General features: G+C 52.4%; 1 protein-coding gene across 1 annotated transcript; it reads right to left on the bottom strand.

Moving 5' to 3' along the window:
- Positions 1 to 550: 550 nt before the first annotated feature.
- On the bottom strand, positions 551 to 3,638 carry QC763_605450 (uncharacterized protein). The gene is made up of 2 exons (XM_062914386.1): positions 1,801 to 3,638; positions 551 to 1,713 (listed from the first exon to the last, which is right to left on the bottom strand). Exons 1-2 carry the CDS (start codon positions 2,789 to 2,791, stop codon positions 842 to 844), a joined length of 1,863 nt encoding a protein of 620 aa, XP_062762619.1. The 5' UTR covers positions 2,792 to 3,638; the 3' UTR covers positions 551 to 841.
- Positions 3,639 to 12,282: the final 8,644 nt, after the last annotated feature.

Genomic DNA, 12,282 nt, shown 5'->3' on the forward strand with positions numbered 1-12,282 from the left:
TAGGTAGGGAGATATTCCAGTACCAAACAAAATCACACAATACAACCCCCTCAAAGAAACTCTAACCAAATCCACCACACAAAGACTGCCCAGTTCCCCTTAATAACAACAATCTCAATCAAGTCTATTCACCTCTTTGTTACATCGCCAGCTCCAACCATCTTCACCAATTTGATGCATGTCACTCAAATCACAGAAACCAACATTGATCTTCTTCAACAACATCGATAATCTTATTATCATTTTGCCCTCCCCCGAGAGGCCGCCCCCCCCTCCCTCCCCCAAACAACCCCTTTTCCCATATCTCATACATACAAAGGTATCATCAAGAAAGAAAGAAAAAACTCTAATTCATACAACAACAACAACCCCTTCCCCATTACGCAATGTGTGTGGTGTGTGTGTGAATAATGCAAGTCTTTTTCCCATCCCTCTTAACCCCCCCACCCCTCCCCTTCCATAGAAAATGCCTTGGAAAACGCCCGCTTGCTTGCTTGCTTTTATTTTGTCCCATGCACCCAACCAATCCAGAATACAAATTATAAAAAATAAAAACCCCCCTGTCGTCCCCCCCCCAACCACCCTTATGTATGCATGTTCATATATCATACCATGCCTGTGACCACGTGTGAATCATCAAAATCCGTTTGTTTGTTTACTGAGTGTTGATGGTTTTGGTTTTGCGTGAGCAAAATTCCAGCAAAAGTCACACACTCTGCCATGACTCGCTGGAACAAAAAAAAATCTAAAATATCGACAAAAAAAAAAACGTCGGGGTATTTGTTGAAAAAGTTTTGCGCAAAATAGAAAAAATGTGACGAGTAAAAAGCTGTCTTGCCGTTCAATGCATCGATGGACGGGCAAGTTCCCGAGGACCCAGACTGAGAACCTTTTGCAAAAGACTCCGCTTGCCACCCTGCGCCCGGCGAAACTCTAGGTTAGAGCAGCAAGCCATGACACCGGGGGCCGCCGTCTTCTTGTTCAGCTCGGCTTCCCATCCATAAGGATCCTCATCAGGCGAGAGGCTGGGGGAGCGGTCGGGATCAAAAGACAGGCAGGAGCTGCGGTCGGATTCATCAGTGGGGCCTGCCGGTGACAGGTAGTGGGAAAAGTCCGTCATCGAGAGTCGCATGGACGAGTGCTTTGAGGACAAGGTGCTATCGGGAGTGCTTTCCATGGATTCGTCCTTCAACTTGATGGCATCCTTGCTATCCGTGCCGCAACAGCCGTACATGGGGCTCACTGTCCGCGTGCTGTTGGTGGCAACGCAGTCCATTGATGGCACTTGGGGAGAGGCAGCCGATGTAATCACGGGTGCGGCGCCGGATGTGGTGCTCTGAGGTCTGCAGCACATGTTGCTCTTGATCGAGCTGTCTTGGGGGTTCACGGGGATCTTGACCCGAACTCGGGGGCGCAAGAAGCGCCTCTTGGTGCCCATATTCCATCCGCGCGTCGGATATGGGACAAAACCTTTTGCGGCCATGCCGTTCTTGTGAAGCCCGCTACATTGCTGAGGAATACCAACACCCTGGCTCACGTTCCCCGTCGCGGGAACCGGAAAGCGCTTCCCTGGGTGCGGCTCCTCCCACTCGACCGACGAGCGCAGGGTCGATGAAATGGAGTGAACCTTTTCGTCGAAACCCGTCATTGTCTTGCCTGCTGGGGCATGTTGGTGGGAGGATGTAGCGGGGTCCTGTGGGATCGACACGACCTCTGTTTCCTATAAGAGGCCGTTGCTCCCCTGAGCCGCGTCGCTCATCGGGTGGTCAAGGTCGACACCGGCCGAGGTTGGGTGGTCACGCTTGGCGCGGCCTCTGCGGCTCAGTCCAAGCTTCGCCCCCATCTTCTTCCAGCCGCTGTTGTGTGCGCTAATGGCCCGCTGAAGGCTGCCGGGGGACGTGTTGGCGAAGGCCCAGTCTGAGGTGGGCGGTGTGGTGGGTGGTGTCATCGGCTCGTTCGCGGACGGCGAGGGCACGTTTCCACTGTCATCGCTTAGTCCACCCTGCTCCATCGGGTCGCTGGATGACGACGCGGAGCTTTTGGGCTCGCTAGACCAGGCGAGGTTGAGCATGGGCAGAAAAGCCGACTTGGGTGACCGAATTGAGTCGTGTTCGCTGGAGGACGACGTCTCTCTTGGGATTCGCAGGCGTGACCGAAACAGCCTGGGATCATGCTCATGGCGGTGCTCCTCTTCATGCGGCGCCACCGACGCCAAGAAGGGGCCCAGCACCGAGTCGTTCATGAGCTCGTACACAATCTTGACAGCCTCGTCCAGTTCGGATGGGTTCGGTGGGATGGGCACACAGGGAAGTGACAGCAACCGATCGCGTACGCGGGCGGGAAGGTTGACTTCGCGGATTCCACAAGGCTGGATGAAGGTGTGCATCAGCTTCTGCCAGAGCAGGCAAATGTGCTCGCTGCCATCTCCGATGCTCGGCGGCCTTTCCCCGGTCCCTACAATGTTAGCGTACGCCGTCCTGTAGCGTTCGGCCTGCAGTGTGAACTCGAGCGTCTCGAGGCAGTGGTTCTGCGACAGAAAAGCGGTAAAGGCGCCAAGCGTGTAGGGTGGTAGAGCGGTATCGGTCAGGATGTCTCTCAGCGATGGTGGAGAGGTCGGGTTTGTGGGTGCTGATGGTGGCATAAGAGCCACGCTGGAGGGTCGCGAGGTTGACATGATGGAGTCTCCGTCACCGCCTCTGAAGACGGCCGACGGTCTTGGTGTCAGTTCCTTGGGTGAATGTACTGGCGAAAGCAGTGTTGGTGAATGTGGTCGTAACCGGGAGCGGGTCATTGCTACCCGCGAATGGCCTATGGTTGTGTTGTCGAAAATGTTCCAGCTCTCTTCTTCTTCTTTTTCTTCTTCTTCTTCTTCTTCATCCCTTCGCGTCCTAGACAAGGGCGGGCGCCACCATGAGTGATCGTTTGCCCGGGCTGCAGGGACTCGCAGAACGGCTTGTTTTGGAGCGAGTCGGCGCCCGATTCCCGCACAATGCAACCAATAACCTCCAGATGCGCCCAGAACAGGAACGGGAGAGCGCAGGAGAGGGCTCAAGCTGTGGTCGTCCAGGAGTCCAGTCGCCGCGCTGTCGGGATTGCGTGTGTCAGGCTGTGGACGTCACCTAGCACGCATGCAGGTAACCGGTCGTGGAGCGGAGCAGGGCGCGAACGAGATGCGCAACTCAGCAATAACACGAGAGAGAGTGTGTGAGAAAGAGCGCACGGCAGCACAGCAGGGCAGAGCAGTTGGAGTATACAGAATCGATCGAAAGGATGGATGTTATAATCGGGCGAGCGAGCGGGCGGGGGCGGGCGTATGTCTAGCTATCGCTTGTGGTTTCCTGACGTCCTTCTGTCGCACAAAGGGTGTTGACGTGTAAGTCAAGGGTCGGGTGGGGTGTGTGGAGTGGATTGAGCGGGCGGTGCAACTCGGTCAAAGATGTCGTTGTCGTTGTTGTTTTTTTGGTAATGGGGAGGAGACGGCAGGTGTTGGCGTCGGGGGCCCACGGTTGGTTTTGTTTGTTGGAAAGGGTCCTGGGGGGGGGGGGGAATGGGGATCAAACCGAAAGGGAAACCCGATAAAGGACGGCGACTGGACCGCCCAGTCTTTTAATGAGAAGGTAGCGCGGAGAGGGTGAGGGGGGAGGGTCACAGGAGGGTCACTGCGCTTCCCTGCTAGTGTAGTTCGACTGAGAAGGGATGGGGTGGAATGGGTGGAATGGGTGGAATGGGTGGAATGGGTGGAATGAAAGGAATCCTGGAAGAGAGCCGCCGGGGGGAGGCAAGACAGGGGGGTCCCCCTACCTCTCCGTAATCGTTGCAACTCTATCACACAGAGACTGCCCCCAGGCCCCTCCCCCCATTCCTCTCGCTAAATCCGCCAACTGGTCTGCCTATTGCCTCGCCATTCCCAATCCATCGATGGATGTGAGAATAGCACATGTCCAGGGTGGAGGATAATCCGTAGTGTACGGAGTAGAGACGAGTTCTCCATATCGACATGTCCCAAAGGACTAGCTAGAAGCAGTCATGCCACTCGGGCACCAGTTCGGGATGATGGCATCGCCGCCTAACGGGGGAGTCCCTTGAGACTGGTGATTGACCGTTTTCCGTTTCCAAACCTGCCCGTCCTCCCTCGCTCCCCTCGGCAGCAAAAAACACAACGGAGCAGACAGAGAAGAGAAAGAGAACAGCGAACGGGAGAGCGTCCCAAGCCCGGCCGAGGAATGCAGCTAGCTGGGGGTGGGGTGTCGTGGGTGTGCACCGCCGAATGCTTCTAGAAGCCTTCGATCCCATCTTCTGTTCGAGGGGCGAATAACCACGCCGTACCCGATGCTCAGCCCAATCATACACAACGACCCTGCAGGCTTCGTCATGCCGTGGACGACCTCATTCAGTTTGAATCTAATAGACTGAATACCACTGAATACCCACGTTACCTAATCTTGCATTCGAATACATCCATCCATCCATCCATTGGTGATGAAGCGGCACAGCATCGGCCGTGGGCATTCCCCTCCACGGTACAGAAGCATCCATTCCTGTCTGGCCATCTAACTGATCGTCCGATTCCTCAACCACAATCTCTCTCCCGCAATGCGACCAGTCGCACAAGAGGTCTGAACATGGCACCCCTCGCGCCGCAAAGGAGGCAAATCGCGGCTCTCGACATCACGGGCAGAGAGAGAAAAGAAAAAGCTATCAGGTTCGGGTGACGGATTTGTGCGGTCCACTGGATTGTCGCTTGGACCCCTTGGCAGGCAGGAACCCCGGCCAAGCAGACCAGCCAAGCACCCAAGACCGGCACCCAAGATGCCTGAGTCGTGCAGCTGACAGAATCCCCAGACTGCCAACTCAGGTGCTCCTCATCAGCCTGATTTGTCCTACGCATATCTAAGAAACCAACATCTCATCCATCCCCCAAAAACAACCTCATCTCCCCAAAACCAATGCAAAAAGGGCCGCCCGACAGACGATGAACCCCCCATGCCACTTGGTTCACCGGGCCCATTCCTGACTCGGCAGTTGGCTAGGAACCTGGATGAACCAATAGGATCAATACAAAGACCGAGAGCTTGGCGATAGCAATCCATTCTCCTTCCCCTTCCGTCAAACAGCGGACAAGCACACCCAATAATAAAAGAACAGGTAATCCTCAATGATTTGTTGTGTCTTGTCTTGCCTTGCCTATTGCTGATTGATGACTATTCTTTGCGGACGCGGCTGAATTACTATAGATTCACCACCTTCATTCATCAGGACCCTTGCGGCCAGTTGTTCGTTCCTCTCCCTCTCGCCTCGTCCCGTCCTCGTCTTGAATTGCCAATGAGGCAGTTCGGTAACCAGGACAAAAAAAGAAAGGAATAAGGAACCAAAAGTTCTCGAAATTCCATGGATGGCTTCTTCACGTGATGCGATACGCCGCCATCTCAACTTCCTATCCACGGGAGGGGTGAACAGCGCAAACTTGCATATGAACATACATAGGCAGAAGACGCTTGAATCAAAACGGGTTTGCGATACGGAGGCTGGGCAGGTATTACGGAAACTGTTGTGAATGCCATCACATCACGGGTTATAGCACGCAGCCTGGGCGATCAGACCGGATGTTCCTTCTTGATGCAAAAAGATACTGAGATATGGGTGTAGTTGTCATCCCAAGTCAGGAAAGCGCACTGCATTTTTGTGTTTTAAAAATTCCGAACCGTTTTCGCATATCTTGATCTTCGAGCAGCAGAAGAAACGACGCCATCTTTGGGGTCGGTTGAAATCAGCCCACCGGCCCGAAAGGTGGAGACCATCTCTTATCTTTGCGTCATTTGACACATTTATTATTACCAGTGACATCTTGCTGGATGTCTGGGGTTTTCTTAGTGTATGCCATCGACAAAAAGGGAGGATGATCAGCGCACGGGGTACGGTGTGTGTTGTTGTTTGACGACGTCAATATCACGGTACTATCCGTGTTGACATGTTTTTTTTTTTTCCATTACGCGTACATAAACGCTACACTTGGTGGGGAGGGGGGCGAATTCCCGGACGTACAGTACGTTTTTCTGTTTGTGTCTAGAACTTCCCCTCTTTTTTTTGATCAAATCAAGGAGCGCGAAGGGCTTCTAGAAGGAAGCTAATCAACGCTGTGCAGCGGTCTGCTTTTCCGAACCAAGCATGGTGCAGTGTCGATCATCAGAGGCTTGCAGCCAGCAGCTTTCGAAGGGATAGATGCTGTGATGGCATCGAACAATGGATGGGCAGATCCCCTATCGAGAGTTCAATTGGGGTATCTGCATCGAACTTTCCACAGATTCCTTTCTTTTGGATCTTGGAGGACTTTGGTTGGCTGGCTGAGGGCGGGAAGGTTGGAGTGAGTGTCTTGTATTTGCTGTACATTGGACACCATCGAATGCGGGCTTGCGGCAGGGCCATGTTGTTTGTCAGCTCACTTTTCCTCAGAAGAAGCTTTTCTTCTTTTTCTTTATTACACTTTGGGTTTTTCCTAGATTGCGATGCGTTACGCACTTTGCAACGCGACGCAGGTTGAATATGTTTCAAGATGCCACCATCCGCATCAGGCAAGGGTGGAACAAGACCGGCCGTTTAGATTAATTCCAGAAGGTTTCTCCTTTTGGTGTCGGCCTCATTTGTGTTTGTTTGGTGCCTGTGTGTCTGTGCTTGTGTGCCAGTGCGTGCATGTGTGTGTGTGTGTGTGTGCCTATTCATCAATTTCAGTGGATGGAAAGCTGCAGACGGACCTAAATGCATGAGCCATGCAGGTGCCGCAAGCCACATTTTCTGTTCGATGGTGAATGTGTGTATGTGGCCGTTGCTGGCCAGTCATTGGGTTGTGGTGACGGCGAGGCCGTGATGGGAAGTCACGACCAAAGTTGAGTTGTGCCTGCCTTAATCCAACCCACCCACCTGCCACTTCTGCCTATCCTATCAAAAAAGGAGGGGGCTTTTCCAAACGTATGATTTGTTTGGGGGGACCGGGCACTTTCCATCTTTTTCACCAGAAAGCTGAGCAATCATTCTATTTCAGCTCTCGCCCCGTTACGCATGCTCATACATATCACTATTTACACGTATTATTCCCTATTATGCCCGCACCTGATGTCTCTTGCCCCTCAAAGAAAGGAAGGTGACGAGTCAACCGCCCAAATTTTCTTCATAATGACGAGCTTACCAGGATGCTATCCGATGTCCTATACCTTTGACCATCCGACACCGCTCATCCGCTCCGGTCATCGTCGGTGAGAGAGTCATCAGGTGAGCGAGAGTCCGATATCGTGGTTCACCTTGGAAAAATCGGGACGAAAATTCATCACCAACCTCATACCCCACCAATGCCAAGACATTCCAAAAGTTCGGGTTGGGATTGCGGCTGGGGAAAGGAAGATCATCACCCTCTTTTCACCTTTCTTGCATCTTTCCATATTCTCCGATCCAAGCCACCACCCTCTGAACGTGGCATGAATTTGATCAAAAGATGGAATTTCGAATGCTTGATTTCCAAGGCATGGGAATGCTACGTTATCATCTTTTTCTTTTTTACCCCTTCTGCTGCTGGAAAAAGCTGACCGGGGTTTGGTGGAGAGTCTATCCACTTTTTGCCAGGGTTCTCCGGGGCTCAACCGGCGAGGCTGTCAGGTTTCCGTTGACGAAATGAGGAGCTGAAAAGCAAGAGGAGTCCCCTTCCACTTCCGAGGCCGATGATTGCCTTGAAGATCCGAAAGGGTGTTTCCCTTGGCCTGGGGTCACCGCCGCTATTGCCGCCTTTTCTTCACCTACCTTTGCCTTGCCTCGTGCGCTCGCCGACGGGATTTTCACTACTACGTGGTATTTTTCTCTTTTTAGCAAGTGCGAAGAAGGAGAAACTCTCGCTCTCTCGCCGTTTTTTTTTTGTTGTGTCAGTCAGATCCGACGGTCACGAGCTTGTTGGTGGCTTGTGGGAAGGATTTTCTTCTTCTGGAGTTGCTGGGGTTTCAGCGAGACGGAGGATTTGTTCTTTTTTCCACGGTGGCGAGGCAAGTCGTGCTGAGCCGTTGGCTGACGTTACCGATACCAAGAGCCTCGGGACAGGCCGAGGAGATTTGCGGCGATCCCGCGTTGGGTTTTTTTTTGGGCCCCTGTTGGCTTCGGTGGTAACCTACTTTTTCTATTTCCGATTTCTAATTCTCGATCTCTTCTTTTTTTGGGCACGCTAATACACTAACCTACGTGCCTACATGCCGAGTTGTTTGGAAGTCTTCTTCTTTGAGAAACGGATGATGTGTTTTTCGATAGCACGTTAAGGCATCCACTATGAGCCCCAGCCTTTTGGCTTTTACCCGGCTGCCGAAGCGCTATCGTTCGCTTGGGACGTTGGAAGCTGTCGAAGAAGGAAACGGCCTTTTCCCTTTTTTGCCTTGCGCCTGGTGGCGGTTACATGTCCCTTTTCAGCTGGGCCAAGCCTTGTGAGGCTCTCCAGCACGTGGGGACTGGCTGTGGATTATTGGAGCCGTTGTTGGGGCCGCTGTTGGAGCACAGTTGGAGCATCACTGGAACCACTGGGGGTCGCTGCTGGAGCCATCGCTGGAGCCGCTGGAGCTTGTTGCACAAAAGTTCTGTCCACGTCTGTCTTGTGGATGGCGGGGTCACAGCGCAAACGTTCGGCAATCATCAGTGACCACACCGACGAGAAGCAGAAACCCACCGTCGACGAGTGTTTTCAGTGGGTTTCAGTTGGCCTAGAAGGCTCGGCATCCGGGCGGGGGGGAGCCAGTTCTCCATCACCATCCCCTCTCTTGAATTCGAATTTGAACATGTTTTTTATGTTTACCTGGAGACAAGTGGATGTAGCAAGCACCAACAGACTTTGAATTTCTCGGAACCTTTGACCGCGAACCGCCGTCCTCGGCAATTCTGCCCAATGGTCCTTTGGTAGTAGGGGAAAAGGGCCGTTTGCAAATGCCTGTCTCGAACCATATTCAAGTCAAAAAATTACTCCTGTCTCGGAGCAGAGACTTTTCGCACACACAAATAGAAAAACAGAAAGCAAAGAGATTCTGGTGGAGTTTTTGTCGAGCTGCAATGCTTCGCCCGGAAATCAGGTGTCTCAAGCGATCTGCGTGCTTTTTGGCTCTGTCTTTGGATGTGATCCAGAATGGTCTCTTATATAATGCGCACCAGGTATAGGGGGGAAAGGGGAAGGGTATCATCCGCCATCATCCGCCATCATCCGCCATCATCCGCGGGCTGGGCTATTATGACTGGCGCTATCCACTTTATGGGCCGCTCGCTGCTGGTTTGTCTTTGTTTTCAATCTACGTGTTGTATCAAAACCCCGCGAGGGGTGGTGCTGGTGGTTGAGGAGCCGAGAAAGTTTACCAGCTTCCTGATTAGGAAGGGGGGATCCGGGGGGTAGGGGGGTTGCGCGGGGGGTTCGATTCGCCCTTTCGGAGTTTCCCAGAGAGAAGAAAAGAAGGGAAGGAAAAACAGGCGAACCGGAGGTGATCCGGAGGGCAATGGAGTTACGAGCGAGGCGGGGTGATTTCTTCTCTCGGTTGACCGTCTCCGGTTCGGAGTTTGGGAAATGGGGGTTTGGGGTGTTGCTGAGGATGACGATGGCGGTGATATCACTTTGCACGTGCTGTCTTGTCTGATGTGACACGGGGCAGTGATTTGCAAAGTTGCATCTTTCTCAACGGTTGCTCTGGATGATGCCGAACCATGGTTGAGAGCGAAGAAGAGGCTTGGAAGAATGGGAAAAATAGATGGACGGCCGGTTGTGAGTGTGTGAGAACCTGCCCTTTTGGCGGGTTGATCTGCGGTTTGTTGGTATATGCAAGTGCCTATCATTCACATCGTAATTGTCAAAGGATGACACGTGCTCGCCATCATCGTCTCTAATCACCGATCACCGATGGCAGGGCGGGCGGGGGGCAACAGCAGATCAAGATGGCATCATCATGCGTTTATTTTATTTTTCCTTGCCGCGATATTGTTCGCTTTCGATGGAGGGCTGGAAGAGGAAGGGGGATGGCCGAGTAGCATCCCGTTGCTCGCCACGGTTGAACCCCTTTCGCATGTCGATGTTTCGGTGGTAGTGGTTGGCATGGTCCCAAGCGTAGGTGAGCAAGATGTTTCAACTCGGCAATGTTTGATGATGAACCTCTCCTATCGTGTAGGTATGTGGTCCATGCTCGATCCAGTGATGGGAGACGAGACAGAGAACGTGGGATTACTATATTGTGAAGAGAGAGCGATGATGAGGCCAAGCTATTCCTACAACACTAGTAGACTGCCGCAAAAGGAGGGTATATATGGGTACGGGTTTTGTTGTTCTCTCCCTCTCCCCGTACCAACATCTCGCTAGCCCCATGGTGGTGATACATCGGAGACGGGATTCACAAGTTTCGGCAATTGAAACGCTCGAGCAACAAGGGCGCAGATGAACTTTTTGCTGCCCCATATGTAAAAGTCAGATTCTGTCACTTTTTTTTTCGGTTTCGTGAGACCGGACCCGGGGGTTGCTTGCTTGCTGCCACGGCGGAGGGGTGTTTCCAGGTTGGGAAGGAGGTTAAGGGCCGTACTGGCCGTGTTTGGACCGGTAGATGAACACGTGCTTTTTTGGATGAAGGGGGGTATGGGGGAACTGATAGGAGGAATGTTGGGAAACATGGCTATTGGTTAGGAGGTTAGGGGGGCGAACGGCGTGCGATGTGCAGTGGGTGATAGGTGCGGATGGGAGGAGGGAGTTGGTTGGATGAATGGGAGACAACAAGGCAGGGAGAGATCATCGTTTGGGGGACTGTTTTGGGGTGGAAAGGGGAGAGGGATGCATGATGGTGGTGGTGAGGGTGACAGTCGTGATGGTGGCTGCCGCGTGGTTGTGTTCGATCTTCTTCGGTTTGGGGGGGTCTTTTGCGGGGCAACAGAAAGGATGATAAGGGGCCGGGGATGTCGATCTTGGATGTGATTATGTCTGTGAGGTGGTAGATGTGATAGTATCTGCTTCTGGGGGAGGGTGGCATATGCGGAGGGAACATATGAGGTAGGTTTTGCGATTGTGTGCATGATCAGTGATGGGGTGCGTATGACCGAGGTTTCTTCGATCGCCTTGAAAAGAAATGAGCAGATTGCCTAGGTTGGGAGGTAAGCATCTTGAACAGTGTGGGTTAACGGGTGTTGAGCATGTTACCAAAGACAGTGGGTAAGCACCCTTGATGAACTTTTCTTTTGCTCGGATTATTGTTGTCTGGTAGGATCGAGATCGTAACGGTTTGGTGGGCGGTTGCTCTTGTTGTATGGAGCCATTGAGGACCTTGATAGGTAGACAATTACAAGGGGGTGTTTGCTTGGAATTTCTCTTGGCTTGTGTTTTTTGGGAAGGTTGAACAGGAAGTGAGGAGGAAGGAAGCAGCGGGCATATTGCCTTATCTTGACATTGTTCGTTACGAGTCCAACTCATATGATCCTTTGTTCGCATCGGTCTTTTAGTTGGTAGGTGAGCCAGTTTTGCAATGGAGCCAGATGGAGAAGATGAGCAAAAAAGGTGGATAACTTGAGACGTGTCCGTGTAACATCTTGCATTGCAGGCGGGACTGGATCCGAGTGAGAAGAGCAAGATTCTTTGACTAGAAGGGGGTTACGACTGCGACGACAGTGACGGGGCAATAAGCGGAGATGGGGAGCGGGATGAGATTGGGGCGAGTGTGGGATCAGTGGTCGGTGATTATATGCCTGCCAGACCAGTTGCCACAGGATGGGAGATGGATGACATGTGTTGGTGCTGTCGTTATGCAAGACGCCTGCAAGTCGCCGTGGGATGGCTGGATGGGAAGGCGTTGGGAGGGCCCTTTGTGAGACATGTGGCTGCTACTCATGGCTTGGAGTCCGTCTTTGGCTGTCATTATTGGGTATTTGGCTGGCTGTGACATGATCAGGAAAAGGGCAAAGGGGGTTTCTGGAAGGTGAGGTGTCGAGATGCTATGAGTTGAAGAGAACGGGCATTTGTGGTATGTTTCTAAGGAATATGAAGATACGTGGGCAGTAGGGGACTACGGATTATCTGAAACTCGTGGGACAGGCTCAACTTGGTAGTGGTAGGTTATACTCTATGGCCATCAGAACGTGAAGATGTAGCAGATAGGTCTTTGCCAAGGAATCTTCCGGCCCTCTCTTGAGACTGCCTACATAGGTACTAAGGTAGTCGGTGTCGAATCTACCAGTCTTCTTTTGCAGGCCACTTGGTTTCCATTCCTAACTTTTAACCGAGAGAATCAACATCAAAATTTCACCCATCTT

The sequence above is a fragment of the Podospora pseudopauciseta genome, chromosome 6 (assembly GCF_035222475.1).
Source record: "Podospora pseudopauciseta strain CBS 411.78 chromosome 6, whole genome shotgun sequence".
NCBI classification, from domain to species: Eukaryota; Fungi; Ascomycota; class Sordariomycetes; order Sordariales; family Podosporaceae; genus Podospora; species Podospora pseudopauciseta.